Genomic DNA, 26967 nt, shown 5'->3' with positions numbered 1-26967 from the left:
TGAAATTGAAAATCTTTATTGATTCAGTTGAACAAGGGAACCATCGTTTGGTGAAACATCACTGCAAAGAAGACTCATCGGTTCAAATATGCATTAACATCACACTGACGTTTCTAGTCCCTCAGTTTGGATGCAAACATTTTGACAACAAATCAATAACTGAATCGCTACTACGTTGCAATTGATTGTGGCTCAGATGAAGGAAAAACCTCAAAGCAATATCAGGAAAGCAGTTTTTTTTCTTTAAAGCTATAACATAGTTAAGTTGAGCGGGTTGATGCGTTAAAATAACATAGCACAGATGAGATTACCACAATATCAACAAAACTATTTCTAAGTCAATTAAAAATGGTGACAATATGGAGCATGATTGTCATGTGTAGGAAATGAGAAGCAGGTGAGAAACAACCGAGGACTACATTCTTACCGTGTGCAGAAAGTGTCTCTCCTCGAAGAGTTACAAAACTACAATCCCTTGGAGAGTTTGAGGAAGGTACAAAAGTCTCTGAAGAAAGGAAACGGCTTACGCCTCATTCCTACAGTCAGCAAGTTGTTACAAAAGACAGGTTTTAGTAAAACTACACAAAATGGTCAAATGATCGTAACAGTGATGCACACAGCAGTAATTATAACTAAAGCAAAGTCTAGATAAACTTGGGGTTGTGTTTCACAGCTCTCCAGGAAGGTTTATCATCATTAATCTCAGGAGGAAGTCTAATAACAACACAATGCAGGCAAAACAGCTTTGCACAAAATCAAACATCCACTGAAGCTTTGGAGAAGAAAAAATAAAAAGGAAATTCTACCAGCCTGTTTTAACTCCACAGAGAAGGAAGGTGGCTTTTTGCCATCAGCCCAACCCAGCTGTTAAATTCACTGCCCTCGTCCTTACCTGACATAATTTATTTAAATAAATTAAAAAAAATTAAAGTCCTTTCCTGTGGGTTTCTTGAGCCCTCTGCTGTTTGGAAGGTCTGAATATGCTGGTAGTCTGGTTTTAAACTACATTCATGCTTGTGCTGCAGCTGTTTATCTGAAGGTTTACTGGTTATAGGCACTGATTCTGGTGTCATCTCCTCACCATCATCTGATCACCAATGATGGCTTGTACACTGCATTTTAATCCACATGGTACCAAAGGTCTTTCAGATTTTGCAGATTTTCTTTTTCCTTCCAATTATAGGGTTAATTTACAACCCAATATATCAATTTATTTTTACTTTTACTATTAATATTTTAGCAATATTTCCACCTACCTGGCTGTCTTGGTTGATGTGAATTTTCTCTCTTGGGCTTGGCCTTTACAAACAACTGTGGTGTTCTGTTTGGACTAAGTCCAAAAGCCACACGTTTCCCTCTAAATATTTTCTCCTCACATTTCATAGAGCTTGCTCCCCTCTCAATCAGCCACCTTCCTTTTCTACTTCGAGGTGGATTGATTGGCACGACTGCCTGTGAGCCTCATCTACCACCATCCTTTAATCCCCCTTGTTTACTTTTGTTCGCCTCAAGCAAGGACTCGTTTGATGGGTGTGGACAGTCCAACACTGCCTGAGTAATCACTCAGCGCAAAGTATCCAAGCATTTGCCAATCTTAAGCATTCGGTCTAAAAAAATAAAACAACAAAAAAACAAAAGAAAGAAAAGGTGGTCATCAAGCTCAGCAAGCCATCAGTTATCCCTGCTTTTCAAAGCTAGAAGAAAAACCCTTGACTGAAACATCAAATGACACTGGGCTGAATATTCAATGCTGGTCATGTTTGATAGTTTCCAACTTTTTTTTTTGCGATTTTGTGCTCTGTGATAAGAAAAAAAAACTTCAGAGAAGGAAAAACTGTCCCATGAGGACTGCGATATTGGTGGAACTCGCGTCTCATGCTTTAAAAGAAAAAACAGAACCAAAAAAAAAAAGAATAAAGTCTGAAATCCACATGCCTTTCCACCGGTGACACGTGGTCGAAACCACCCCATTAGAGACCTTGTGAATGAGCCAGTGGTTCTCAAGGCAAATGAAAGGTATTCCAATCAGACTCAAGCACAGAAACCAGTTTTTAATCATTTCTTCTCTGAGAGGGTGTGTCGACTGCTTCTTCCTTCAGAGGCTGCCGAGGTTTTTGGGCCCAGTAGAAGATTATCCTCCCATGGTAAACCTAATTCAAAATAGTCTGGGACATATCGCAGGTTGGTACACAACCAATATCCAGCATGGGGACTTTTTTTGTGCCGCTTGTTTGAAAGCTTTCTGCAACCATTCCTGTCCAGGTTTGGAGAATGAATTCCTCAAATTCATCTGAAAAGCTTTGATCCTCATCTGAAGTCAAGTGCGAGACTTGACTGGCGCTACGGTGGTGGGTGGATTATTTTGTTGGGGGGCTGAACCTCTTGGATTCTCTTGGAGAGACTGTTGATCTCTCCTCTGTTTCCCTCAGCAGCCCGACCAGACGCTGCCATCTTCTCGACTTCCCTCCTTCGTTATGCACGGGCAGCGGTTCCTGCCTATCGCTTTTTCACGCGGCCTCTCCATCTCCCTGCGCATCTGTTAGTGCTCTCTTCTTCTTCTAGCCTCTTATTTCTCTCTCTGGTCATTCGTTTGGTTTTGCTATCCCGTCGCTTTCACTTGGTGGTGCTTCGGATGTAGCAGAGGAAAACAGGTATCCATTTTATGTTTTTATTATTTCCCAGATTAAAAAGCTGATGAACTAAGCTCAGCTTAAGCCTAGCTCCCTTCCTCAGGTAACCTGGAAGACACAAAACAGGGACTAAAAAATAAATACTATTAAGAAATTCCCCAACTATATGCCTACTGCAGAAATACCTTTACTTTCTTTCTTTTCTTTACTTACTTTTCTGTGATTTTAGTTAATTAACAATTACTAAGATAAAAACACCTAATACGTCCCCAATACATTTTTTAAAATACCACTTTTATTTAATAAATTATAAGAATAACTATACTAGCATGTGATACAAAAACGGTGAAACTGTTTCCAAGTTCAAGTATTAACTGAGATTCATCTTTAAGAAACAAATAGTGATGCACCGAAATGAAAATTTGTGGCCGAAACCGAAACCGAAAATAATAATAAACACTTGGCCGAATACCAAACAATACCGAACATGGTTCTTCAGCGGTTTTTCATTTATTTTGCCAATTTTTTCACCATTGCATAAATCAAATACATTTGATTTAGGCATGCTTTTCAAAGAAAAAAATCTTTTACAAAATTACAAGGTAGAAAATATTTATTGAACATAAGAACATTTTTTAATTTCCCAGCATTATGTTGTTTTGGTTCCACCTCCTGGTGAATGTTAGGTAAAATTCTTATGGGGTTAGTTTTTGGTTGGCCAACGATTTATGTAGTGCGCAACGTTACGGGACGGAGCGGCCAGTCTATTTCCTTTTTTTTACAACGCTTTATTAATTGTTCGTTTTTTTCCCCCACTTATTCCACCGAACACTGAAAGTGTTTTTTTGCCATTTTCGGCCGAACAATTTCGGTTACCGAACAATCGGTGCATCACTAGAAACAAACGTGCCAAACTGCAGCTAACAGCACACTTGACATACTTACACTTTAGTACTGTGACAGTCCGGTCACCCCGCCATGCTGGTACGCACGTTCACCCTGGTAAGTCGAGTCCTGGGACAAAGCCACATCGATTTGGGACTTGAACTCGTCACCCAGGTAGCTGTCCTGGAGAGAACAAAATAATGGCAGATGCATCTTTAGAGACAGGACATTTCCTCAACCATCGTCAGTCCATTCATAACCTCTTCTCTGATATAGACCGTTTGGTAATTGATTTCACTTATAATTATTCAGTTCAAATTATGAACATAAACAATACCATCTGGGTATTTAGTTAAATACGGATGTCAACATGAAATTCAACAAAACAAAAACACAAAAAAGCTGAAAAGAACCATCAAATGCTGCTGGTGATGAAGACTTTGACAAGCCAATGATAATTTGGAGCAGGGTATCATGAAAACAATGTAAAGGTGGAGAAAATAAATTTGAATGGTTTCAGTAGGGAATATTTGCCGACTGATCAGCTTGGAGACTATGAACCTCTAGATAATCAACACAATAAAGAAATCCTCTCTTAGTCAGAAATATGTGGTGTATCTGCTGTGTGCATGGGACAGTGTGTGGTACCTGAGACAACTCGGGCTGGGAGAGGCCGGGCTGGCTCATCTGAGAGGGCTGGCTCATGGAGATGTAACCTTGAGTCAGTGGCCCCTGAGAGAAGGACTGGGAGGCCCCGTCCATGCTGACCTGGCTGTGGGGTCCGTTACCTTGACTGGCCTGGTGTCCAGAGCCACGGACCCTCTGTCGCCCGCTACGGCCAGGTTTACCTTTCATGGCACCACGACCTTAATATTAAAAATAATCGTAAATAAATACATTAAAAAAAATTTAAAGAGAGCGACAAAGAGAAAAGATCATAGGTGAACATGAGAAAACTGAAATAATCATCAATTAAATATGCAAGTATATAGTTCTAAAAAGAATCAAGTGCCATAATCAATCAATGAATTATTTGATGTATCCTATATGGAGGGGGTGAAAACGTTAGGGCATCTAACTTTATGGATGTGTTCGCTTGCAACCTCAGATTTGTGCATTACTGCAATAAATTAGCTAATTTGATTCAGATGAAGTAACAAGCCTGAGTATTTTGGCCATAATCTGTCGACATAACTTAAAGGGGATCTATTATGAAAAACATGTTTTTTCTTGCTTAAACATATATAAAGTGGTCTCCCCTCAGCCTGCCAACTCAGAGGAGGAGGAAAGCAACCAAATTCTGCAGTGTCTGTACAGCCGCCCGGATGAGCCGTCCAGTGTGATGTGGATCTACGAGCCGTTCAGATTCTGCTCCTGTCGTTACGTAACAACGGAGCGATTTACATCGGTTGGCCTCTGATGCGTGAAACCACGCCCACAACTAACTCCGCCGGACGGAGCTTCCGCCATTTTTTCGTAGCGGTGTATCGCGTCATTCAGGCAGCCAATCAGCACAGAGCCTCATTATCATAGCCCCGCCCACTCAGAATTACGCATAGATAATGAGGTTAGAGACTGGGATGATAAAGACATGGTTTAGAGGCTGAATTTCTCATTTATTTAGCAAAAACAATCAAAAACTTTTTTTAAGACATTCAAGGCCTTTTAAAAATAGGTATTAGATGCTATAATAGGTCCCCTTTAAGTTTTAGGGTGCACTCAAGGCCACCCGCACAGTGCCGATGTATCACTGACCTCCAAGGTTTGGTTTGTTTGGCTCGTGTGAGTACTCATTTCTGTGTTCTAGCACAACACCGTTTCTGATCTCTGACACAGTTGGAAAGAAATACTTTGGCACAGCATGGTTGCATATGTGTCGGAAAGGGCATGTATGCATCATGTGTAAATGCGGACGTTTCTTGTGATAATCATTTAAAAACTTAGCGGTGTAATCTAGAAAAACCTGTATCTGACCAGGAAAAAAAATAAAAAATAAAAAACAAAGTCTTTAGTGTCCTCAATGTTATGCATGTACTGCTCTTCAATCCCTTTACATCAAGTAAACCCTCTGCCTGACTTTCATAGGTTCAAAATAGACTGAAACTCTAAGCAAACCCCTTTTCAGGCTATCATGTTAAAGAGGTGCACAATAGACTAAGCAAGAACAGGCATGCCTGGAGCTTCCACAATTTTTTGTCTTAAAGCAACTTTCTGCTCATACAAGCAGATTTTGCACCTACAAATTTAAATTCAATTGACGAAGCCAAACATGGTGCTCACGGAGAAACAGAAGAATTTGAGTCATAATTAAAGCACAATTACTCTTCTGTGGTCCTTGATAAAATGAATAGGGATCAAAACTTATCTCAACTTTATTGTAGAGCACTTTAGCACAACAGCGGAAACAAAGTGCTGAACATAAAACATAATATCTGACCCTTAATATAATGACCTGCTGATGTATGTGAAAGCATTACTCATCTTCAAGCACTACTGAGACTGGAGCAATGTGAGGGCACCCTTACATTAATAAGTTTTCACTTAATGAAAGTCTTAAAGCATTTTCATTACACATGTTGATTTAAGCAGATTGTCTTTAAAGGCTGCAGCTTTACCTGCAGCAGGGCCGTTGGTCTGGCCCAAGTAGCTGGGTGGAGGCATCGGGGGCATCACTAGGTTGAACGGTATTGGGATATTCATAGCGGCCATGTGACCAGGGCCTGCCCCAATCATCCCAATCTGGTCGTGGGTTTGAAAATACATATTCGATGGACGACCAGCTGAAAGAATTTAAAAGCGAGGATCAGTTTCATTAAAGTATAAATTAGAAAAGAAAAAAAAATCCCATCCTAAAGAGCAACATTAACCGTCTTCTTTGATCAAAACCCTCAGAGATGTTAAGTGACTAACCAGCATTGCTGCGGTCGTAGGCAGAACCAGGAATGAGGGCCTCGCGTGCATCGTACATGGCAGTGCTCATAAAGCGTCCCCCCTGAAAAACACCAGTCATCATTTAGAACAGCTGCATCTTTCACAGATGTTCTAATTAGTGATCCAATAAATCTACTTATTTTCTAAAACATTTGGTAAGAAAAAAGAATCACAAAACCCTTCTATAAAAATGTGGTCAGACAGTTTTTCGTCGATGATGTACGAACCCAAAGTACAAACACAGTTTTACTCACAGGGTTGATGGTGTTGACCAGTTTGCGGGGTTTACTGAACTGCATGAGGCTCTCCCTAAGATTGTTCAGGGGTCCTTCAACAAGAACTTTCTGCTCCTTGTAGTTGTTCAGCAGGTTGTTCCACAGCGGCTGCTTGGAGAGGGCCTTTGGGTTCCCAACAATTATCACACCGTACCTTCACACACACGTAGAACAAGTTCAGTTCAGTCGTGTTGCTACTGCAATCATCCAGTTAATGTGTGAATCCAGAAATCAAAGTGAATTGATTATTCTCACTGTACACATCTAGACAGAAATAAGTCACGTCCAATATTGACTGTAAAACTAAAACAGATTTGTGTAATTCCTAGTAAGATTCTAGGAGGACATTTAAATTATAAATTATAAATTAAGCAGCTGACAAAGTGTTGTTCTGACTCCATCAAAGGGATTTCATGATTATTCCAAGGAGGTTTTTACTTGGCTCTGGTCAGCGCCACGTTGAGACGGCGAGGGTCATTCAGGAAGCCGATGCCCTGGTGCTCGTTCGCACGGACACAAGACAGGATGATGAAGTCTTTCTCTCTTCCCTGGAAGGCGTCCACACTGGCAATTTCCACTTGCTAAAAGGTAAGTAACACAAGGGGAGAGTTCATCGTAAGTAAAACAAATACTGTCCAGCATCATAGAGGAAGTGATGACATGAAAACCAGAGTATCAGCTCATGCGGGATATTATTAAGTTACTAACAGTGTTTGCAGGCAGTGACAAATGTGTGGTAAGGAAGAAAAATGAAAAGAAAAAAAACAAACAAATAGTAAATTTCATTGTTGAGCATGATCTGGAGTGTTGGTACCTGGTAGAGTTTTGTGTGCAAGGAGCCACTGAACTGCATGTACTGGACAAGGTACGAGCGCTGACCCTCGTACGGGGTGATGATTCCAATCTGATCAGGTTTGGCTCCTGCTTTCAGCAACCTGGTGGTGATTTTCTCAACGTTGGCTGCCTCAGTCCTTAAAAACATCAACGTTAGTTAATTCCCGTCTAACATATTGGCGGAAAACTGCTGCAAATATGTTAACGCAGATCTCATGTTGACAATATTTCAGTGAAAAACAACATTACTTTCATCTTGTTTCTGTGCAAATTTACCTATGAAAAAAATAATATAACAGAAGACACACCACCTATTACATTCTTTTTTCCAGTCTTTTAAAGTCAAACCACCCTTAAAAACCACACATCACCAAATCTTTAAGTAAATTGTTACCACGTGAGAGAGCTCACAAGAGCACACAACAAACTGATCAAAAGAAAAAAAAAACCTGACTGGTAATTTCATTCTCAAATATTTACATTCCCCTCGCCTTAGCCTCACAGCTGCTATAGATCCCTCATTTAGATAGTGGTCGACCTTGTTAAAACACTGTATCACAAATACAAGTGCTCATGTGACATAATGTCCAACTGAAGAGTAAAACATCAGTTAAAAGTCACATCATATTCTCTTTGACACTTAAAGCCTGGCTAAACCCTGAGCTTTACTCAGTACTGTACTGGGAGTGCACCTGTTATTACAATCATACCCACACTGTTCACTCTGCCTCCCTGTGCTTGAAGCAGAAAGAAGCAGCACAAAGAGACTGTTGTGTACATAAATTAATTTTCACTAGATCCCTTTAAGTAAATAAGTAAAAGTTGCTAAAAGTTTTTGAGAGAAAGTATGAAAGTCAAAATTCTAGTTGATGAGCGTAAAAAAAAAACAAGAATTCCTTCTACGTTGGATCTTAAATCAATTTGGCGTGTGTGCATTTAGAGGGCAGGGGCCGACGTAACACCTGTCATTTATGAAAGAGAGTCAGAGAGAGAGCAGTGGGGAGGAGAAATGAAGCACTGTTGCAGGTAACTTTAACCTTTACAAATATGTACCAGCACAGTATAAGGCGCAATATCAATGAACGGGTCTATTTTCATACATAAGGCACACCGCATTATAAGGCGCATGATAAAACATATAAAGCGAAACAAAACTTATAAGGGGAAATAAGACAGAGACGAAGACTGGGGTAGCACCCGTTTGCTGCCGTGAGGACAGAGCTGAGCCCTCATCTGTGATAGATTTGAGTGAAACCACGAGGCTGCAAATAGAGGCAGCCGAAATGCAGCGCAGGTTCGAGTCCCGGCCTGTTGCTCTATATTGCAATGCCCCCGCCTCTCTCTACTAATTTCCTGTCTACCTACTTTCTCAATAAAGGCCACTAGTGCCACAAAAACCTTGAAAAAAAAAAAAAGAAATTTAATCTAATATGCACCTTTCAATGATTTTCTCTGCCCAAAAGGTTTTAATGTGAGTTGTAAAAGAATTGTCCTTGTACTAGAAAGGTGCTATATACTGTAATGTCATTGCTGTTGTTTTTTGTAGAGAACATTATGAATTATTTAGATCTGTGGTTTAAATTACGCAAACTAACTCAAGGAAATGTGTGATGTTACCTGTTAAGGTACGAAGTTCCAGAGCTGGCAATTTCCTCCTGACCTTGAGTCACATAGAAGAACATGGGCTTATCTGGCTGAGGCCATTGAAAGTCAAAGCCTTTCTTGATGCGATCAGCTGGGGAGAACATTAACAATTTTTACACATTTTTTTTATTTCTGTTTTTGCTGATGCATACACTCCAGGTAAAAAGGTATTTGCCTACTCAAAAGAGACAAAAGTCATAACAAACCTGCAGTGACACCATTTTGTAGGGAGCCCTCATAGAAGATGTTGGAGGGGAAGGCACTGAGAGCCGGATGCATGCGGTACTGGACCTGCAGGCGGATTGGTCGGATTCCCAGAACCACCAAACGTTCAAATAGGGACTGAGACAGACCTGCTTTGGCTGCCTTCTTACACATCACCACGGGACCCAGCTGGCAGTGGTCACCCACAAGGATGAGCTGGGAGGAGGCAAGTCCAACACAAAAGTGAGACAATTGATCAAGTTGATAATTACATTAATCATACAAGTTGTTGAATATGCTAAACAAAGAGTAAAACAAGTCAGTGTAGGAGTAATTGCATCAATGCTCTAATGCATTTATTTATTTATTTTTTACAGGGAAAACAACCGACATACGTATAACAGTTGATTTGCATTTGACAAGTAAGCATAGAGATGAGAAGTTTGTTTGGGCTTTGCGTTTATTTTGGTACCTGTTTGGCTCCCAGCACCACGGGGACCATACACTCCGGCTCAGTGGCCTGAGTGCTCTCATCAATCAGGATGGAGCGGAACTGCATCTTGGCCAGACGGGGATCCCCAGCCCCAACACAGGTGCAGCAAATCACATCAGCGTTCTGATGGAATACAGGAGAATTATTTCTCAGGAACATTGCAAGCAGCAGTTCTGTTTTTGTTACAGGTTTACAAAAAGAAAAGTATTCTTTATTTGATTCTTTTCTGTTACTTGGCATATTTTAATCACCTCATCCTACTGGTTTTTCAAACACTCCTGTCCTTTACAACTACTAAGTTCACCCATGAAATTGGGATGATACTGACAAATTCAGACTAATTCTCTACAGCTGACCAGTCACTTGTATATTAAACACTGGTCTAAAAAGTGACCCCTGGACAAAGATGCAAACATAAATTGATGAAATAATTTTCTTATAAACACATTGAGGATGGCAGAACCCCTCACAGACCTTTCTGTGGTGATTACGTTTGTGGAAAAACCTGCTAAACCTCTTCAACACGTTCTTTCCGACTAAGTGAATCTCCGGGTTGAGAACTGAGTATCCAAGTTACCAAGAATAATACTTGAGAGATGATTCAGATTTGGTAGATTTGATTAAACAGCTGCATACAAAAGGGTCAGAACATACATCAGGCGTCTCGATGCAGAATGACAATGAAACAGAGGAGTGTACTGAAAGTAAAGCGTAGAGGAAGATACATTCTAGTAGAGAAAACATTGGTGTTCACATTGGTGTAATCTTTGTTTGGGCGGAGTAGTAGTCTGCACCTGTAGTCGGCCAAGGCTATTCTGAGGTTCTCAGCAGTTTTGTTTTGTATGGGAAGTACTTTTTTCCCAATCACAATTTCGGTTATTGCTTAAGACATTTCTGTACTATAGATGAAAGTGGAAATCATTGTAATTGCATAAGAAGGCAGATGAGTGTAAACTCTTCTTACACCTATGAATTTGTGTGAGGCTCCAAAAAATACATTACCGTAACTACTCGTCCTGCAAGCCATCTGGCAGGGTAAAGTCTGACCAGCGTTCATATGAATCAACTGGAGCTGTAACGGGTCACATACCTCACGGTTTGGATCATATGTTTTTGAGCCACTAATTGAGTTTGTTTTTTTTACAGATTGGTTAAGTTCAAAAGGAAGAGGGAGGAAAATATTATTTTTCTTATCATTTTTTAACAATGAACACTCTTAGGCCGCGTTCAGACTGCAGGCAAATCAGATATATATCTGATTCCCTCTCATATCCGATTTTCAGGGCTGACTGTCCACACTGTTTTTAGCAAGTGTCCATATCGGATCTGGCTCTGTTCAGACTGGGCCACATCACTGACTGATCTGACGGGTTGCCGTAGCAACGACGTCGGAGCGGAGGCGTCACCCAGCGCGTGTATTGTGTGAAGTCATGTATTTCTTTTATATATATAAAACATCCCAAAATATCTGTACCGTTTCTGATTGGGTCGACACTGCGCATCATTTTTAGACACAACAATGAACGCATACAGCAAAAGTTGTGTGATCGGCGGAGGGACCCGGCGTCCAAAATGAGAAACAGAGAAAAGTGTTCAGAACAAAACCACCAGCAAACTAACAAACCAACCAACAAAGCTCAGAGTTAACAAAACGAACCAGCAATTAATAACTGGCAGCCCCCCCGCTCCAGCCCCTCTCCTCCTAGGAGGAGAGGGGCTGACGGGCTGCAGGTTCAGGCTTACAGCGCGACTGAAGGCTGATTTATGGTTCCGCGTTACACCAACGCAGAGCCTACGGCGTAAGGTACGCGGCGACCCGCACCTACGTGGAAATGCGGTCTTTTTTTCTGCTATTAAAACATGATTTGTAATGTGAATTTGCAACACTCAAACTACAAATAATAGTTTTTGACGTGACATCAGAGATTGTACATGCTCTCTGAGAAAGGATGAGTAGCTCCACAACTGGAAATGGGCGGGTGGTTTGGAGCGTCTGGGACAGTCATATCCGATCTGAGTGTTTGGAGCTGTTCAGACTGACACGCATCTGCCCAAATGAGATATGGATCGGATATGAAACTACCTCCTGGAGGTGGTTTCCATCTGGTTTGCAAAAATCGGATATCATGCGGTTTGGGACTGTTCAGACTTCAAAAGAGTCATCCAGTTTCAATCTGGATGGGCTAAAAATCGGATATTTGCCTGCAGTCTGAACGCGGCCTTAGTACCATGGTGGATGATGCATGCGTAAATTTGAACACTGTCACATCAAAGAATTTTTCTTCAAAATAAATATCAGATTTGCTCCAACTCAACAAAGCTATTGTTTTTTTCTGTCATACATGAAATGGCCAGTATCATTTAAAATGAAAAACTTGAGTATTTCCTCACCATCAGCAGTTCCCTCTCAGCTGTGCGCTTCAAAGTTCTGTAGCGTTTTTCATCAGCAGACGAAAGCTCTCCAGTCTCATCCTTTAGCTGCTGCAGTTTCTGAAGCTCTGGCATACTACAGAGACAAAGTACATTTAGCAAAATACATTAAGTGCCATAACAGAGAACCTCGTCTAGTTCATAAAGACCTACATAACTAAGGTAATGTGCGATCAAATTACTGTTGAAAATCGATGCATGGATTTGATTGGAGAAACCCTAATTAAAAGAAATGTACTTGTGTCTGCAACAGTTGAGATTATGCTTGAGCACATGATTACACCTCTCACAGAACTACCCATGCTTTAATATAAGCCCTTTTTAATGTGCCAAGACAGGTACAGAGATGAAAACACAAAACTCCCACAGCAAGAATATGAAAGGTTAAATTTAGCTCAAATGTAGATGGGAAAGTGGTACAACAACAATAACAATTATTAATAATAAAAGAGTTATAATGGATCAACTGAAGCACTGCTTGTTTATACTGACCTGTCCATGTTGCTGATCTGGTTGTGGAGTGCCAGAAAAGATACTGGGGACTCGATGGCCTCCCGGCTTTTAGCACACAGCCGGACAACCTTCAGTCCAGTCTTGTCGATCTTCTCAGTCAACTGGTCCACAGCGATGTTACTGGGGGCACAGACCAGAACTGGTCTGCAGGACACATGCAACATATAGTGAGGATGAGAACTGGAGGATCATCTCATGAAAGAATTAAGAATATCTTTGCAAGTTTTAAAAGTCAAAAGAATTGTACAGGTAAATTTATCCTCACCCATTGCCCTGCCGGGAAAGGTGATATACAATTGTGGCAGATGTAACAGTCTTCCCAGTGCCAGGAGGACCCTGGATTAGACTGAGAGGCCTCTGGAGCACTGTCTTCACAGCATACACCTAAAAACACCCAACGGAAAAAAATGATATCTGTTTTACGAGGTTTAAAACAGTTATGTAAAGTACAAAAAAAAAAAACTAGTAACTAATAGAAATAACAGGAGATACGTTATCTGGTTAAAGCTATTCATTTAAATGCTATTTATTTAAATGAACATAGTAACACTAATTCCAAAGAACTGTGTATTAATGTCTGACCTGTGAGTGATTGAGGTCAGGCAGACCCTGGGCAGTGAAGCGCTTTGGTAGCTGGCACTTGATGGTGACATCCTCAACCTCATGGCCCAGAAGTTTGTGGTAGATGTAGCCAGACACAGAGGTCTCATCAACAGCAAAGGTTTTGAGGGCACTTTGCATCCTGCAACAATGGACAGACAATCATGAGTCACTCCCTTATTTGCAGCTGATTAAATAATTTTATCATATATGGAATTTAAGGGCAACAAAATTTGAACATACCTGTCAAAAGAAGTGGATTTCCATACAAAGTCCACCTGGAAGTTGTGTGGGATTTCCACGGGTGCTCCAACCCCACTTCGCAACTCAATGGCAATTTCATCACCATAATCTTTAGAGCTGTTAAGAAAAGCCAAGCTTATTCTTGAATTATTTGTCCACGCTAGGTCGTGATGAGGGTGTTAATAGGGGTAGGGTGAGGCAGACCACATTGGCAGAACATGTATTGTAGCTGCAGCTACAGTGGAAAGGATACTGTCCGGGACTTTGATGACATGGCCAATGCCCTTCCACAGCGGTGCCAAGTCTCCCTTGTAACGCAAGCAGATTTCATCACCTTGCATCAGCCTCATATCTGGAGTCAAAAGAAGAAGAAAAAAAGAGCCAAAGTTATGAAACTATTTACGCTGATGATGACATACCAAATAAAACAAAAACATTAATGGCATAAAAAGATGCAGGGATGGGGGAGGATGTCTGCTGTTGTGAAGGCTGAGGTTAGAAGGGGAGGGGCTACATCTGCACCACAGAGAAAGTGAACATAACCTGAATCCGTTTTGGGGAGTGTAAAATAGGCAATCCGCTTTTTGTTCAGTCCTAGATCCCACCTGACTGTTATATTGTCTTGGGTCTGGGGAAACAAAAATGAATAAATATATATCACAATTTAATATGCAATATAAATTAGTTTGGCAAGATAAATTATTATACAATCAAACAATTAATGGAACTCCAATGGAGGTCTCATTAACACAACATTTGATAATAAATTGTTATTTGATAATACATTGTTACGGTTCTTAACACATAGTACATTTCTAGATTCTTTATTTCATTCAAAAAACTAAACAAATTAATACAAACACAAATACAAATGTTCCTAACTTATGAATGAAAAGGGAGCAGATAGAAGAAGAATCTTATCTGATCTGCCCCTTTCACAAATAACATAAATTAATAATAATAATAAAAAATAAATAAATAAATAAAAAAAAACAACTAAGTGAATAAAAACAACTAAAATAAAATTAAAATAACATTAAATAAAATTACCACCGCCTACGGGTATGTCAATCAAACTCAACATTTTTCGTTATATTTCCTTAACATACAGCTTTAATTGTTCTTTTGAATGTAATGTTTGATTTGGATTCTTTGTTTTCTTTGTTCAGATTGTTCCATAAATTGATTCCTTTCACAGAAACACAACGTTCCATCAATTTTGTCCTGCATCTTGGTTTTATAAAAATCTCTGTTCCTTTTAAGTTATACTTGCTTTTTCTTTTTTCAAATCTTTTCTGAATGTTGATTGGTAAAGTTTTTTTATGAGCTTTAAACATAATTTGCAGAATACTATGGTCTACTAGTTCATGAAATTTCAACAAATTTAACCGAAGGAATAATGGATTTGTTGGATCTCTATATCGTTTTCTACTAATTATCCTTATGGCTCTTTTTTGCAGAATGAAAATTGATTGAATATATGTTTTACAGGCATTTCCCCAAACTTCAACACAGTAGGTCAGATATGGAACAATCAGAGTGTTATATAAAATGTACAATGCTTTGTTGTCCAATAAATCCTTAACTTTGTGTAACAGAGCAATTGTTTTTGATATTTTTATCTTTGTATAATTGATATGTGATTTCCAATTCAAATTCTCATCCAGCATGACACCCAAAAACTTGGTTTCTCTTACTCTATTAATTTCTAGATGACTAAGTATCCTCCTGGTTGACTACACTTTGTAAGCTACTGGATATCTGTAGTAGAAATGGTACCAAGTTACCTGTGACTCCTTAAGTTTCTTGTCATAATCAGCCTCCAGTTTCACCAGAGGGCCAAAGATGTTTTGGTACTGGTAAGCATCCTCATAGCGCAGCAGCACTTGCTGAGGCTCCTCGTCCACACCGGGTTTCTCCAGGTCCTCCAAGGTAGCGGTGGGATTGTCCTGTTGGGACAAACACAAACGTTTCAGCAACTAACCAGGCTGAAAGAGGGCTGTTAACAGTCACAGTGGCCTCTCCAAGTCTGTAGACATGTGTGTTTACTAAGTGTTTGACTGCATCTCCCAGAGGTATGTCATCACCTGAAATTGTGTTAACTTATTCCCCACTGAAATACGACTGCCAGCTGCTATTACACACTTAACAACATCGCAGATTGTACGATTCTATTTACATAGCTACTTAGCAGCAGACTGACAGCAGAATTAGCATGCCTGGGGCGACTGTGTTTACCAGGCCCTGTGACCGTGACCTCCCCTCTGACAACTATGAGGAGAAGGAGGCTCCACAAACGGTGCTACAGAGGACTGAAGTTCAGAAAGCATAGGCACATCCACGCCAGGGCAAAAGCAAATCTGTCCAGACCCTCAGTCCCAGTCAGCCCGTTTGAAAAAGTGCGCTCCTTGGACGATAAACAAAATTATGGAAATCCACCCAGCATGGCATGAGGGACTGTTGTGTCTTTGCTGTCAGAGTCAAGGCTGGATAACACCACGCCCGATGATGCCTGATTTAAAAAGAGCAACACCACTTTCAGATCATGAGATTTTCATAGAAGAGCAGTCCCAACGGAAGCAAGGGCTAACTTGCGCCAGGGCATCAGGAGAGCAAAGCGGCAGCACACAATGGGAACTGAAACAAACTGCTCTTACACCAAAGACATACACCCTCTGTGGAGGGAAATTCAGACCATCACAGATTACAAACCACTGACAGAAGTCTGTGACAGTGAGCCCTCCCTTTTAGACAGACCCAGTGATGGTTTGAGACCGCATCTTCAGGTTCACCAATAATACTGCAGTGGTGGGTCTCATCAGAAAGGAAGATGAAACACCACACAGAGAAGAAGTTCAACATCTGAAAAGGTGGTGTAAGGGGGCAACCTCTCACTTAGGGCTGGGCGATATGGACCAGAAGTCATATCTCGATATTTTCTAGCTGAATGGCAATACTCGATATATATCTTGATATTTTTTCTGTGCCATAATTGGGGTTTCCCCCAAAGCATTATAGCATAGCATCTCTGTTAGCTTCATTTTTTTCTGAGGCAAACCCTTAAAAAATCAATCAGTTTTAATACAAAGCCTCGTGCCAAATGTCACACAGGTTCCTTTATTAACAGAGGTCTGCACAATATCAAAATGTATAAAACAAATGAAATAAAAATAAACTGCCTGCATATATAGAATAAAAATGCTTCTTTAATAAAATAAAACAAATATCCCTTTCCTGCATAACAATTAAATTAAAATACACTGTACAATTAATACAATGTAGACAGTCACAGGCAGACTTTTCCACTGAGGTTGACAGTTGTGCAAATAACAAAACATTTGTGCAAATCTCAAATAAAACATTCAAGTCAATTTGTCACAAAATAAGCTATATCAAATTAAAAAAAAATTTAAATCGATATAAACGATACTGTCTTGTACCATATCGCGTTTGAAAATATATCGATATATATTAAAATCTCGATATATCGCCCAGCCCTACTCTCACTAAACATTGAAAAAGCCAAGTGACTGTTATTGACTTCAGGACAGCTCACCAATACCATCACAACCCCCAATGACCACCAACAGTCCTGTAGTGGAGAATCAGCAGCACCAGGTTTTTGGTGGGAATATCCTGATAACGTTTTCTGGAACGAACACCCCAGCCCTCATCAACAAGGCACAGATGTCCCCCTGTCCTCTCAACCTACCTGCTACAGAAGCACCATTAAAATTATCTTGTCAAGCTGCATCATGGTCTGCTTTGGGTATTACACAAGGTTTTTTTTAGATTAAACCCAGTTATTATCCCTGGATGAAAAATGCATGTTTAATGCATGCTGCACAATGTACATGCCAAGGCCTGTTATTGCCTCCCGGTGCCTGAAGCAGAGTTGAGGGGAGGGAAGACGACTCGGGAGGCGTTAACGAGTGGTACTACGCAACATAACGGCCCGCTGTCCGTTTGGTCGGCCTGGCTGGCTTCGCCAACATCAGAAGAGCTGGTTGATGCAGGAGATGGAGCGGAGGGCAGATCCATGCTGAACAGCAACAGGAATTGTGTACCAACTTCCCCAGATCATGTTGCACAAATATGACCAGCAGTCCCCCCTCTGCCACTCCTTCTGTTGCGTTTGTTGACGGCAAAGAACTTCTTTCTGGGGCTCTTCAGTTTGTTAATGAGCCAGGTTTTTTCTTGTAAAGCCATGGTCTGTCTTTTTGTTGCCAGCTGCAGATTACAGTTCTGTAATATTCCGATTTATGAAGTTCACAGCTCCGTGGATGAGGAGCTCGCCGACATCCTCGTCTTGTCAGCTATAAATCCCATCCACGACCCGCCAACCCATGTCACTTCTGTTTATATTAGTCCTGACCTGCGGTTACGTGTAGCCTCAGAGGAGTTATTTGCGGGGCCAGCTCAACACGCTACCCCGTCTCAGTTAATATAAAAAAGGGCACGCTAGATTCAGCTGTTAAACGTGGGATATCTGCCAATGCAAAAGCGGTTACAGTCTCTGACCACAAGGCCCTAGAGAGTGCCAGCCACGTGACGTTGCAAACAACCCCTGATGAGAAGAGACCGTGCATACCTTCCAGAGTTCCTCCAGCTTATTGATTTGCTGAGCAGTGATTTGACGAGCTCGAAGTTGCTCCTGCTCTGATGGAATCTTCACCAGCCAGGACAGAAAACAGCGGTCCTGGATCAGGGGTTGCCACTGTGAGCTGTCCCAGTTGATATCCTTCAGGCTGCTCTGGCTGGCACATGGCTGCCTACAAGAAAAAAGACAAACGGTGTGTGTAACAGAATCAGATTACATTTGTGGTTGCTCAGGAGTATTGGAACATACATTTTTACCCATTTTAATGTCTTCTCTTATGCACATCACCGGCTACAGAATTCACCCCCCCTTTCACTCTCATTCAGACTCAAGTATTCATCCATAATAACTGGGTAGTCAAATAAGCTACCACTAAACTTGAAGTCCACCTTTGTCATGATCTTTATGTCTCCTTCACTAAGCTTTGAGCAGGGAAGAGCAGAAAGGGACAATCGTGCACAAAGTCATTTGTGTTTCTATTTTGCTACATGACTTCTTGCACTTTATATTCCAGATAAAAGATCAAAAAGGTGTCAGGTCTACCCAACAGAACTACAAAAACACTGCAATTGTTGGATGATGTACTGATCTGGTTTGTGTCCATTCAGGAGGTAATAGGCTGAAATAACATATAAGCGAGAAACCTGCACACAACCTTACTGTAGAATATTTTGACTAATTTATTAAAATATCTGGCTACTTCCTGTTTCTATTTGGGGAACTCAAGGGGAAGAGAGAGGAACCACAGGAACATCTGGAGCTCCAATCCCAGGTTGGAAATACAACTCAGAACTGCTTTCTCCAAACAGTTGGAAGACTGAGTGAACATGTTTCATGTCAGCTAAACGAAGTGCAAACAATCAGCTTTATGGAGGACATGTAAACCTCCAGTGTGTTCAAACTTTTAATGCCTTTTCATTCTAAATATCTGTGGTTGCACTTTAAGTTTTAAGCCAAGATTTATTTATTTACTAGTTATTCTTTATTTTATGTTAATGAAAAAAAAAGTTAGTTTCTTATTTGAAAAAATGTATTATTTTGTTAAAATATTTTTAAAAATATATGTATTCATATATCAACATTGTTTGACGTTAATTAAAAATAATTTCTACAAACTTCATGAAAAAGATGCTTTTATTGGCAATTAAAAAAACTAGATAAAACAAAAATAAAAAGGTATCAGATCTGTACTGGGTTTTGGCCGATATCTAAAGCTCAGTTATCAGAATTAGTATCAAAGTGAGAAAATCTGCTAACAGAACATCTCTAAATTTCTGTCCAGTAATGCTGTGTGTGTGTGTGTGTGTGTGTGTGTGTGTGTGTGTGTGTGTGTGTGTGTGTGTGTGTGTGTGTGTGTGTGTGTGTGTGTGTGTGTGTGTCTCACTAAAACAAGGTAGAAACTTTTTTTTTTTCTTCTTCAAAATTATTCACCACTGACTGAATACAGCAGTTAGTGACCACTAACCAGAGACATTAGAAACTTGTTAATGGCCACAGACCACAAACCTGAGGAAAGGAACGGCCCTAGAATTGCAGAACGCCATAATACTTTGTCAAAGCACACACCAGGGAGGGAAAACTGTGCCTGTCTGATTTTTGAGACTGCACAGCTGTAAAGCGGAGGCATATCACGGTCTTTATACCGCGATTTCGTGTAAAAGTTGATAATCTTCTGGCTTCAGACAAATGTACTGTAGTTTGTGGACCATTAAGCACAATATCAATGAACAGGGTCTATTTTCATACATAGTCCATTTTAAATGTAAACTTAAATCAACTGAAAATAACCCAGACAGCAGAGCTGATATGCTCACCATCACAGTACTATAACCTAAATACATTCAATAATTTATTTTCTATACAGACTCCTATACTCAAGATGCAGAATTGAGGGCTGGGGGAGAGAGGCAGGGTGGTTATCCACACTGTTACAGGAGACAAGGTTGGATGCCCCCACAGGTTGCCAATCCATTGGAGTGTGGGTGTAGCGGAAGTATCCATAAATAAAACTCCTGCAGGCCTAAGGAACGCACGCAAACATCACGCAAAATGGCCCCAGTTAAGATTAAATCAGGACTCTTTTTCCTGTCAGGCGATGGTTCTAACCACCATACAACTATGCAGTTAACCTTAGTAACTCCTAACAAAGAAACATCATGACAAATTCCCCAATTTCAAGTAAGAATATACATATTCAGATTATTGGAGGTTTATCCATCTTTCATGAAAAATTATGACAGAATGTAACAAATTTAAAGAAACTATAATGTCGAGGCTTGGGAGTATAAGGACAAAGAAAGTGGCTAACAGTGTGACCCAAACTGACACTTACCTGCAAAGAAGCACAACCACAGAATCAGCTTTGGCTGGGATGAAGCCCAAAAGGAAGACGTTGCGGCAGCCGCAGTTGTAACACTCCAGCACTGTCTCTCCCAGGGGTCCATCTTTATGCAATGTTACTTCTTTGCATTTGGCCCTCACCATGTGGTTCACAATGTGGCTGGAAGTTAGAAAGCGGGAGTGAAACAACCAATGAAATGCTCAATGAAAACTCAGAGAGCTTTGGATTGCTCTATTGATTATTGCTAATACACCAGACTGAGCCAGAGGATAAAAACAAGACAGACCATTTCAATGTTGTTGAAAAAATAAAATAGAAATATGGGGTCAGCATTGATTTCCTATCACTGGGTGCTTGGTCAACAGGACATACAATTGAAAAGGTATAGACATAACATCATACAGATGTGCAACTGTCATTCATTCATTAGGAGACTACACACCTGCCAGATGTGTTGCCACGTCCATTACAGAACCACTTCTTGCTGGTGTTGCAGTATACCACACATGCTGGGTCATGGATACCACAGTAGCTGCAAAACCAAACAACAGTTGAGATTGTCGGTATTGAGTAAGAACATGCGTTGTATAAATATCATAGATTGAACAACAAACATCATCAAATGTTAGGAGGCTGAATATTACTATGTTACGTGCATATTACAGATTCAAAAATAATCATGCATTATCCAACAGTAAAGCTAACTCTATAAGTTACTCTTAAACTTATTTCTTAAAGTATAAGGGTAACAATAACCAAGTTAGTGCATACTTTTTAAACACGCTGCTACATCTGTTTGGAAATTTTAACCGAGGAATCACAATAAAGTAAACAAAGTTCTAATATGTCACCACTTGTTTTTAGCTTCAAGCGTTGTGAACTTATGTATAAAGATTATATCCACTTTAAAGCGTATTCAATTAAAAAAAATTCTTAAGCATAACTGTTAAAAATGAATAATGTGCACCATTGTTTTCAAAATTACTTTGCATGCATTTTCTGTTTTGTTTCTTTAAGGATATACCAGACTCTTGACAGTGCAACGATCATAAAACTTTAAAAGTAAACAGTATTTGAAAACATGTGTGCTGTTTGTGGGGATTGTGACTTTTTATAGATACATTGTATGAGATGGCATATAATCAGTATGGATGTTGTTTAAAAACAAAGTGCTGTAACAAAATACTCCATAATAAATTAGGGGAGTAGATAAAATTAAGAGCATAATGAATAAATGCAACAATCACTTCAACATCCACTCTGATGCACATCACATGTGGTCTGGTTCACTTCACAGTACCTGCAGGACATGCCACACTCTTGACACTGTGCTGATCATAAAATTTTAAAAGTAAACAGTATTTAAAAAACATGAAGGTGACAGACGGGTTTGGCTGTTTGTGGGGATTGTGACTTTTTATAGATACATTTTACGAGATGGCATATAATCAGTATGGGTTGGATTATGGTCAAAAACAAGTGCTGTAACAAAATACGCCATAATAAGTTAGGGGACTAGACAAAATTCAGAGCATAATGAATAATTAAATGCAACAATCACTCAGATGCCAATCACACATGGTCTGGCTGACGTCACAGTACCTGCAAGCGTGCACAGGTAGGTCTTTGGTGTAGTACGCGTCTTCCTCATCCTCCTCAAAGTTCAGCTCGCCCAACAACTGACTGGTTTTGACGACGGACTCGTCGACTCCCCCGTTGTGCAGGACCTCATCTGGACCATTTACCTGCAGCACAGCACACGCTTTACACAACAAACCCGCCACCGATGAACAACGCGGGATGGGGGGGAATTAAGTTGACATAATGTTATAGATCCCAAAATAACGTCCTTGATTATCGGATTCATATCCGTGCTTGGCTTTCGTTTGTTTTGTTTATTTCGAACATGTATAAAAAACAAGAAAAAAGATGAGAAAACAAATACAGGTGGGCATTCCACCACATAAAGAAAAAAAACAACATCAAAACACATATTTCAGTTACATGTACCCCCTTTCCACAACTAAACACAAATTATGTCTGTATTTACTTTTTATACTATACACTTATTTGTATAGTTAACTCTTTTTTAACTGCGCAATACTTATCTCGGACTCTGTGCAATATTCCTACATATGTATATACTGTCATCTGTAAAAAAAACTATTCAAATGCACCTTTTTTATATTTTTTATATCATTCATATTTCTTATTGCTTTATGTTTCTTATTGTTTGCACTACTGCTATTTGTCTTGATGCTGCTTCAAATCTCACTGTACCCAGGTACACTGACAATAAAGTATTCTGATAAATATATATCATTTTTACAAAAATAACCTGTTTAATACCAGATGTAAGCTCTATCAGAAATATAATATAACTATGATATAAATTGAATACGTATATCTAAGTATATAAACATACAAAGGCAACATGACGAAAAAGCAGACAGGTGTTGATCTTTAAACACAGTCTTCACTTTTATACCTCAAATAAACTATTTCTTTATATTTCTTCCTTAATTGTTTGTACATTCTTTTAACTCCAAATTCAAACCATTCCAGTTTAATTCCACAAACTGCTACAAAAACAAAAACTTCTTCTTTTTTGTTGTACGCACAAATAAAGATTTGAAGTTTAGGTTACCCCTTAAATTATAATTATAACCCTCTTCCCTCCCAATTAATTTGAATGGGTGAAAAACAAAACGAGCCACAACTAAACACAAATTATATGTCTGTATTTACTTTTTATATTATACACTAATTTGTATAAATATATATCATTTTTACAAAAATAACCTGTTTAATACCAGATGTAAGCTCTATCATAAATATAACTATGACATAAATATAATACGTATATCTAAGTATATAAACATACAAAGACAACATGATGAAATAGCAGACAGCTGATGAACTTTAAACACAGCCTTCACTTTTATACACTACTTCTTTATATTCCCTTCTTAAATTGTTTTAAGTTTGTACATTCTTTTAACTCCAAATTCAAACCATTCCAGTTTAATTCCACAAACTGCTACAAAAACAAAAACTTATTTTTTGTTGTACGCACAAATAAAGATTTAAAGTTATAATTATAATTATAATCCCTTTCCCTCCCAATGCATTTGAATGGGTGAAAAACAAAACGAGCCACGACGGCTAAAGGCTGATTTATGGTTCCGCGTTACACCAACGCAGATCTACGCCGTAGGGAACCACGTCGCCGCGTACCCTACGGCGTCGACTTAACGCAGGACCATAAATCAGGCTTTCCCCGGCTAAGCAAGGCTACATCCCATAATAGCAGGTTAGCCGCGCTAGCAGCTGCAGCTACACCAGAGTTAGACAGAGAGCAGAACCCGAACCTGTCCGTCCAGCTGGCTCTGGCTGTGGCCCTGGGTCTGGGTCTGGCTGGGCAGCGTGAAGTCGGTAAAGTCGTACTCGGATCCCTGCGTGTCCGCTCCGAGCAGCTCCGTCTCCTCCGTGTCCAGGAAGGTGAGGGTCTGGGAGCTCGGCCCGTACGCCTCCACGCTCATCTCGACCCGAGCCTGCTGGCGTCTACACGCGCTGCTAGGGGCTACACGGGGACTTAAGGTCCTCGTTGGTTGATTGGTGGTCGGTGTGTGTCTTTGCAGAGCTCCGCGGCGGCGCTCCGACCCGAAATAACAAGAACCGAGTCGTCGGAAGCGTCGAGGAGCAACAGTCCAACAGTCGGTGACGGCGTCGCTGCGCCGCGCGACGACTGACGTCAGCGGGAGGCTGGGCGACACAGATCGCTTATGAGGGAGGATGTCTCACTCTGAGGTCTCACTCTGAGGCAGAGGCGAAAATCCCGTTTCATAGTTGGGGGTGACAATAAACAGTAACATTTTAGAGAATAAATCCAGTGGGGGACAAGGAATAAAAGTTTTAGCCTTCCTTTAATACAGCATTTTGACATTTTCAACTCTATCTCGCAAACAGGCAGCCGCAGAAGACCTTTCTTAGAGCAATACAAAACAATGGTATTAGGTGGAAGGTGGCAATAATACAGCACATCTGACATAATACACTGCAAAAACCCAAAATCTTAACAAGAATATTTGTCTTATTTCTAGTTAAAATGTCTCATTTTTAGTTAAAGAAAATCTCATTACACTTAAAACAAGACTCATCACTGTAAAAAAAACAACAATTTTCACCTGTTTCAAGTAGATTTTCACTTAAAATAAGTAGAAAAATCTGCCAGTGGAACAAGATTGTTTTGCTTATAAGATAAATCTTGTCGCACTGGCAGATTTTTTCTAATTATTTCAAGTGAAAATTTACTTGAAACAGGTGAAAATTGTCAAATAACAAGTTATTTTTCTGGTGATGACTCTTGTTTTAAGTGTAATGAGATTTTACTGTTTATTATTATTTTCGATTTCGGTTTCGGCCACAAATTTTCATTTTGGTGCATCACTACTAAATACTACTGCATTGTTCCAAAATTATTAATTCTGTCTCAAATTATTCTAGGGGGGGACAGTTTTACTAATGGGGGGGACTTGTCCCCCCTCGCCCCTGCTCTGAGGTCTCACTCTGAGGTCTCACTCTGAGGTCTCACTCTGATGTCTCACTCTGATGTCTCACTCTGAGGTCTCACTCTGATGTCTCTCTGATGTCTCACTCTGATGTCTCACTCTGAGGTCTCACTCTGATGTCTCACTCTGATGTCTCTCTGATGTCTCACTCTGATGTCTCACTCTGATGTTTCACTCTGATGTCTCACTATGATGTCTCACTATGATGTCTCACTATGGGGTCTCACTCTGATGTCTCACTCTGATGTCTCACTCTGAGGTCTCACTCTGATGTCTCACTCGGAGGTCTCACTATGAGGTCTCACTATGAGGTCTCACTCTGAGGTCTCACTATGAGGTCTCACTATGAGGTCTTACTCTGATGTCTCACTCTGATGTCTCTCTGATGTCTCACTCTGATGTCTCACTCTGAGGTCTCACTCTGATGTCTCACTCGGAGGTCTCACTATGAGGTCTCACTATGAGGTCTCACTCTGAGGTCTCACTATGAGGTCTCACTATGAGGTCTCACTATGAGGTCTTACTCTGATGTCTCACTCTGATGTCTCTCTGATGTCTCACTCTGAGGTCTCACTCTGATGTTTCACTCTGAGGTCTCACTCTGATGTCTCACTCTGATGTCTCACTCTGACAGGGGTGCAGATCCGATGTCAGGATTGGGGGGGACACCAACGTGATTTTAATTTTGAATTTTTTGCCAATATGCTACGGAGCCCCTCTGGTGACATTTGAAAAAAATAAAATAATGCGTGGCCACGCATTAATAACTCGTGGCCACGAGATAATCAATGCATGGCCACGAGATAATCAATGCATGGCCACGAGATAATTAATGCGTGGCCACAAGTTATTAATGTACGGAGCCCCTAAAGGGACACGGATTATTTTTTTTTTATAATGAGTTTTAAGCGTGCGCCTGAAACCTTTACGCGTGCGCGTGAAACCTTTAAGTCAAAGTAAAATGTTTATGCATTCACTAAAAAGTTTCACGCGCTCTCGCAAAACTCATAAGTGAGCGCCTAAAAGTTATTCTACGTGAGCGCGTAAAAACAAGTACATGGGAGTTTTGCTGGAACAGGAGACTAATCCAGTTGCTCCTGCTCTGTTTATGAATGGAAATGACATTACAGGATTTAGCTGAGCTATGTTTTAACCGAGGACTTAATTATAAGGACATTACACTTTGCTTGCAAATAAACAACTTTACGTGCTCACTTAAAGGTTTTACGCGCGCGCGTAAAGGTTTCACGTGCGTGCGAACAACTCATTATAAAAAAAAAAAAAATCCATGTCCCTTTAGGGGCTCCGTATTAATGCGTGGCCATGCATTATTTAATTTTTTTCAAATGTCACATGTTATTACTACACTCGCCATGACAATACGCTTGCTCTTTAATATAAATAGACTATAATTCCGTTATTAATGATGAATAACCATCCCACCAAGGAAGTTGCATCCACGAAATCCAGACAGTAGGTTATAATGCCATACACGAGTAAAATAATGCGTGGGCACGAGATACATAATGCGATTATCTTGTGGCCACGCATTGATTATCTCGTGGCCACGCATTGATAACTCGGGGCCACGAGTTATTAATGCGTGGCCACGCGTTATTAATTATTTTATTTTTTTCAAATGTCACCAGAGGGGCTCCGTAATTGTGCTTACCTTTCTTGTTTATTCGTCCTAAACAGCCAACAGTGTGTGTCACTGCTTACTTAACTGTTATATTCGCAAATCATAATAACACAAATAACACATAACACAAA

At 40.2% G+C, this 26967-nt stretch overlaps 1 protein-coding gene across 1 annotated transcript; it reads right to left on the bottom strand.

The window, feature by feature from the left end:
• Positions 1-24347, bottom strand: upf1 (UPF1 RNA helicase and ATPase). Its single transcript, XM_061738591.1, has 24 exons — positions 23995-24347; positions 22226-22368; positions 21066-21155; positions 20615-20782; positions 18274-18454; positions 15470-15631; positions 14226-14310; positions 13936-14034; positions 13683-13791; positions 13422-13581; positions 13105-13223; positions 12819-12983; positions 12288-12402; positions 9876-10019; positions 9406-9619; positions 9173-9290; positions 7536-7692; positions 7160-7302; positions 6701-6875; positions 6426-6507; positions 6131-6295; positions 4164-4381; positions 3576-3698; positions 1-2738 (listed from the first exon to the last, which is right to left on the bottom strand). Exons 1-23 carry the CDS (start codon positions 24163-24165, stop codon positions 3579-3581), a joined length of 3303 nt encoding a protein of 1100 aa, XP_061594575.1. The 5' UTR covers positions 24166-24347; the 3' UTR covers positions 1-2738; positions 3576-3578.
• Positions 24348-26967: the final 2620 nt, after the last annotated feature.

Source organism: Cololabis saira, chromosome 13 (assembly GCF_033807715.1).
Source record: "Cololabis saira isolate AMF1-May2022 chromosome 13, fColSai1.1, whole genome shotgun sequence".
NCBI classification, from domain to species: Eukaryota; Metazoa; Chordata; class Actinopteri; order Beloniformes; family Belonidae; genus Cololabis; species Cololabis saira.
This window is presented reverse-complemented; position numbering and strand designations above follow the sequence as displayed.

Excerpts from the sequence above, each read along its gene's own strand:
- upf1 (XM_061738591.1), bottom strand. The coding sequence starts at position 24,165 with ATGAGCGTGGAGGCGTACGGGCCGAGCTCCCAGACCCTCACCTTCCTG. Across the intron at positions 22,369-23,994 it reads AGAGCCAGCTGGACGGACAG|GTAAATGGTCCAGATGAGGT; the intron begins GTTCGGGTTCTG and ends GCTGTGCTGCAG. Across the intron at positions 7,303-7,535 it reads TGCACACAAAACTCTACCAG|CAAGTGGAAATTGCCAGTGT; the intron begins GTACCAACACTC and ends CTTACCTTTTAG.